Source organism: Antrostomus carolinensis, unplaced genomic scaffold (genome assembly GCF_000700745.2).
Source record: "Antrostomus carolinensis isolate BGI_N321 unplaced genomic scaffold, ASM70074v2 scaffold43468, whole genome shotgun sequence".
Taxonomy (NCBI): Eukaryota; Metazoa; Chordata; class Aves; order Caprimulgiformes; family Caprimulgidae; genus Antrostomus; species Antrostomus carolinensis.
This window is the reverse complement of record NW_010334536.1, coordinates 3109-6381: the sequence shown is the minus strand read 5'-3', so window position 1 is coordinate 6381 and position 3273 is coordinate 3109. Positions and strand designations below refer to the sequence as shown.

The 3273-nt window shown below is 59.5% G+C and overlaps 1 protein-coding gene across 1 annotated transcript in view; it reads left to right on the top strand.

The window, feature by feature from the left end:
* SFXN2 (sideroflexin 2) overlaps positions 1 to 2435 on the top strand; it is a 5246-nt gene extending 2811 nt beyond the window's left edge. The window contains exons 7-12 of the mRNA XM_029086558.1: positions 295 to 355; positions 427 to 493; positions 1055 to 1104; positions 1394 to 1443; positions 1696 to 1743; positions 2336 to 2435. Of these exons, the coding sequence (XP_028942391.1) occupies positions 295 to 355; positions 427 to 493; positions 1055 to 1104; positions 1394 to 1443; positions 1696 to 1743; positions 2336 to 2435 (376 nt within the window). The remainder of the gene's footprint in view (positions 1 to 294; positions 356 to 426; positions 494 to 1054; positions 1105 to 1393; positions 1444 to 1695; positions 1744 to 2335) is intronic.
* Positions 2436 to 3273: the final 838 nt, after the last annotated feature.

Sequence of the window (3273 nt, the reverse complement as noted above, 5' to 3'; positions counted from 1 at the left end):
CTGTATGGGGGACTGTCCCCTGGCTTGGCTGCAGGTCCCAGGCAGATGTCTGTCTTCTGGACAGCCGGACCCTATTTGCAGCCATGCCCTGAAGATGGCAGCATTGGCTGGGCTGGGGATTGTGGCACCCCGGGCAACATGGAGCCCTGTGCCCTGGGGCCAGGGCAGGGGGTGGTAAGGGCTGCTATGCTAACACAGCACAGGGGACCCCTTGGCACCCCCTCACCCCATTGCTGTGTCCTCATCATGACTCCCCGGCCATCCCTACTGCTCACTGCTGCCTGTCCCCTCCAGGGAGATCATCAACGGGGTGACAGTGACAGATGGGGACAACAATGAGCTTGGCCACTCCAGGGTGAGTCTCAGGATGGGGGTCTGGGTCGGGGCAGGGTGTGGTGGGAGCTCACCCACTTCTCTTGCTTGCAGAGGGCAGCGGCGAAGGGCATCGCACAGGTTGTGGTCTCCAGAATCACCATGGCAGCACCAGGCATGAGTGAGTGCGGGGTGGGAGGGCAGCAGGTTGGACCGGGGGCTCCCCTGGGACCTGCTGCCTTGCCCTCCTCTGCCTCAGTTTCCCCCTGGGAAGAAGAGGGAGGGTGGCCCCACATCCTGGGTGGCATTTGGAACTCATCAGCTGGTTCTCCCCATCCTGCTGATCCCATCAGAGCCTCCTGAACCCCCAGCCCTCGCCATCCCGACCCACAGCCTATGGGGGGGGATATGGGGTGCTCCCATGGTAGTCAGGCCCCACAAGAACACCTCTTGCACTCTCTGGCCCTGGCTCATTGCCCAACAGCCCCACATCCCGTTGTCCACATGGGACCTTTGCTGTGCCACAAGCCCAGCAGAAGGGACAGGAGCACGAGGAGCACAGAGCATGCTGCCTGGATGATGGAGGGATGGGGGTCTCCTGTGAGATCTGTGCCATAAACAAACACCCGGCAGCCCCCAGCACAACCAGCTGCTGCCATGGCCTCCGGGAGGAGGGTCCTGCTGGGGCAGCCCTGCACGCTGGCTTGTGAGGGGGGCCCTGACCTCTTCTCTCTGCAACTAGTTATTTTGCCCATCATCATGGAGCGACTGGAGAAATTCCCCTTCATGCAGGTGAGCCCATGTTTCTTCTGACACAGTTTTCCAATGGGTCCTGTGCTGCCCCAGTTCTGCTCCCCAGCCGCTGAGATGCTGGGGATGCAAAGAGGGTTGCTTTGCCCTCTGAGTCACCAGTACACCAAAGGTCTCTCAGGTGCCATGGAGAGGCTGCAGGAGGGTGGCAGGGGTCAGTGGCACCCTGGAGATGTTGGACATTCAGCCCTGTTGAGGGGAGAAGTCTCCCCATCCTGTGAACAGGGCTTGTAGCAAGGCTGGGGACTTACTCCTGGTTCTTCCCTTGCAGAGGATCCGGGTTCTCCATGGGCCTCTGCAGGTGCTGCTGTGTGGGGGCTTGTAAGTATCTCGCTGCTCAAAAGCACGTGGGTGCCCGGAGTGTGGCTCTGAGGCGTGCTTGAAATCACACCAGAAAAAAGACCTCTTTCCCAGCTGGGGATTGCAAAGCTGCTTGCCTTTCAGCCTGGGCTTTCCCCAGTTACTGGGAGTTGTGGGGCACGAGCAGCACCTCTTGGGCTGAGATCCTGGCGGCTGAGGGGCAAACAGGCTGTGATCCCCAGCATTAATGCCCTGTTCTTCTCTGTCCCACAGCCTCCTGTTCATGGTGCCAGCAGCCTGTGCCCTGTTCCCGCAGAGATGGTATCTGTCCAACTATTTCCCCCTCCTATGCGGGGCCTCCTCCTCCCCTAGGTCTTCTCTGCCCAACCTAGAAGCATGATGGGCACCCACCCTTCAACCTGAGGCAGTGCCTGCCTGTACATGCTGATGCCTCAGGCAGCAGGAGAGCACGTGCCTCCCCTGCTCTGCGAGCGCTGTGCTGGGAGAAATGGGACCCCCAGCCCCATGGGCAGCTCTCTGCTTCCCAGCACTGGGAGCAGGACGTGCCAGGGATGGGTGGTGGGTCTTGACGTGAGCCTGCAAGATCCCAGGGACTGCAGGGGACCTGTGCCTGCCTGTACATGCTGATGCCTCAGGCAGCAGGAGAGCACGTGCCTCCCCTGCTCTGCGAGCGCTGTGCTGGGAGAAATGGGACCCCCAGCCCCATGGGCAGCTCTCTGCTTCCCAGCACTGGGAGCAGGACGTGCCAGGGATGGGTGGTGGGTCTTGACGGGAGCCTGCAAGATCCCAGGGACTGCAGGGGACCTGAAACAGCAATTGGGAGGGATGGTGGCCTCACCTGTGGTCAGGGAGGAGGAGCGCAGGTCTCAGTGTCTATCCCCTCTCCCCACAGCTCCCTTGCGCTGGCTGACCTCGAGCCAGAGTTGCGTGACAGCATCGTGGCCAAGCATGGGGACAAAGTGCCGTACGTCTATTTTAACAAGGGACTGTGAACAGAAACCACTTCAGGAGCCGTGTCACCCACTCTGCCACCAGCAGCTCCATGTCATAGAATTATAGAATCATAGAATCATAGAATGGTTTGCGTTGGAAGGGACGTTAAAGATCATCCAGTTCCAACCCCCCTTCCAACACCTTCCACTAGACCAGGTTGCTCAAGGCCTCATCCAACCTGGCTTTGAACACTTCCAGGGAGGGGGCATCCACAGCTTCTCTGGGCAACCTGTTCCAGTGTCTGACCACCCTCACAGTGAAGAACTTCTTCCTAATATCTAATCTAAACCTGCCCTCTTTCACCTTAAACCCATTTCCCCTTGTTCTGTCATTAACTGCCCTTATGAAAAGTCCCTCCCCAGCTTTCTTGTAGCCCCTTCAGGTATTGGGAGGCCGCTATAAGATCTCCCTGGAGCCTTCTCTTCTCCAGGCTGAACAGCCCCAACTCTTTCAGCCTGTCCTCATAGGAGAGGTGCTCCAGCCCTCGGATCATCCTGGTGGCCTCCTCTGGACTCATTCTAGCTGCTCCATGTCTCTGTTGTGTTGGGGGCTCCAGAACTGGACGCAGTATTCAGGGCTTAAAGGCACGGTCCAGCCAGATCTGCTGCCCAGCCCAGCACCGTCTTGCTGCCTCCTTTGCCCAGAGAGGCAGGATCAGGCTCTGCGTGCCCAGCTTGCAGCACCTCGGCTTGTCCTGAGCCTCCTCCTGTCTGCTGCCGGCTGCGTCCCTGCCTCCCCACGTCCCTCTTGCCCTGGACGATGGCTGCATTTCCCATGCCTTCCTCCTGCCCTTTGCAGGAGGATCTGCCCAGGCTGTCTGAGCTTCATGTGGTCTCT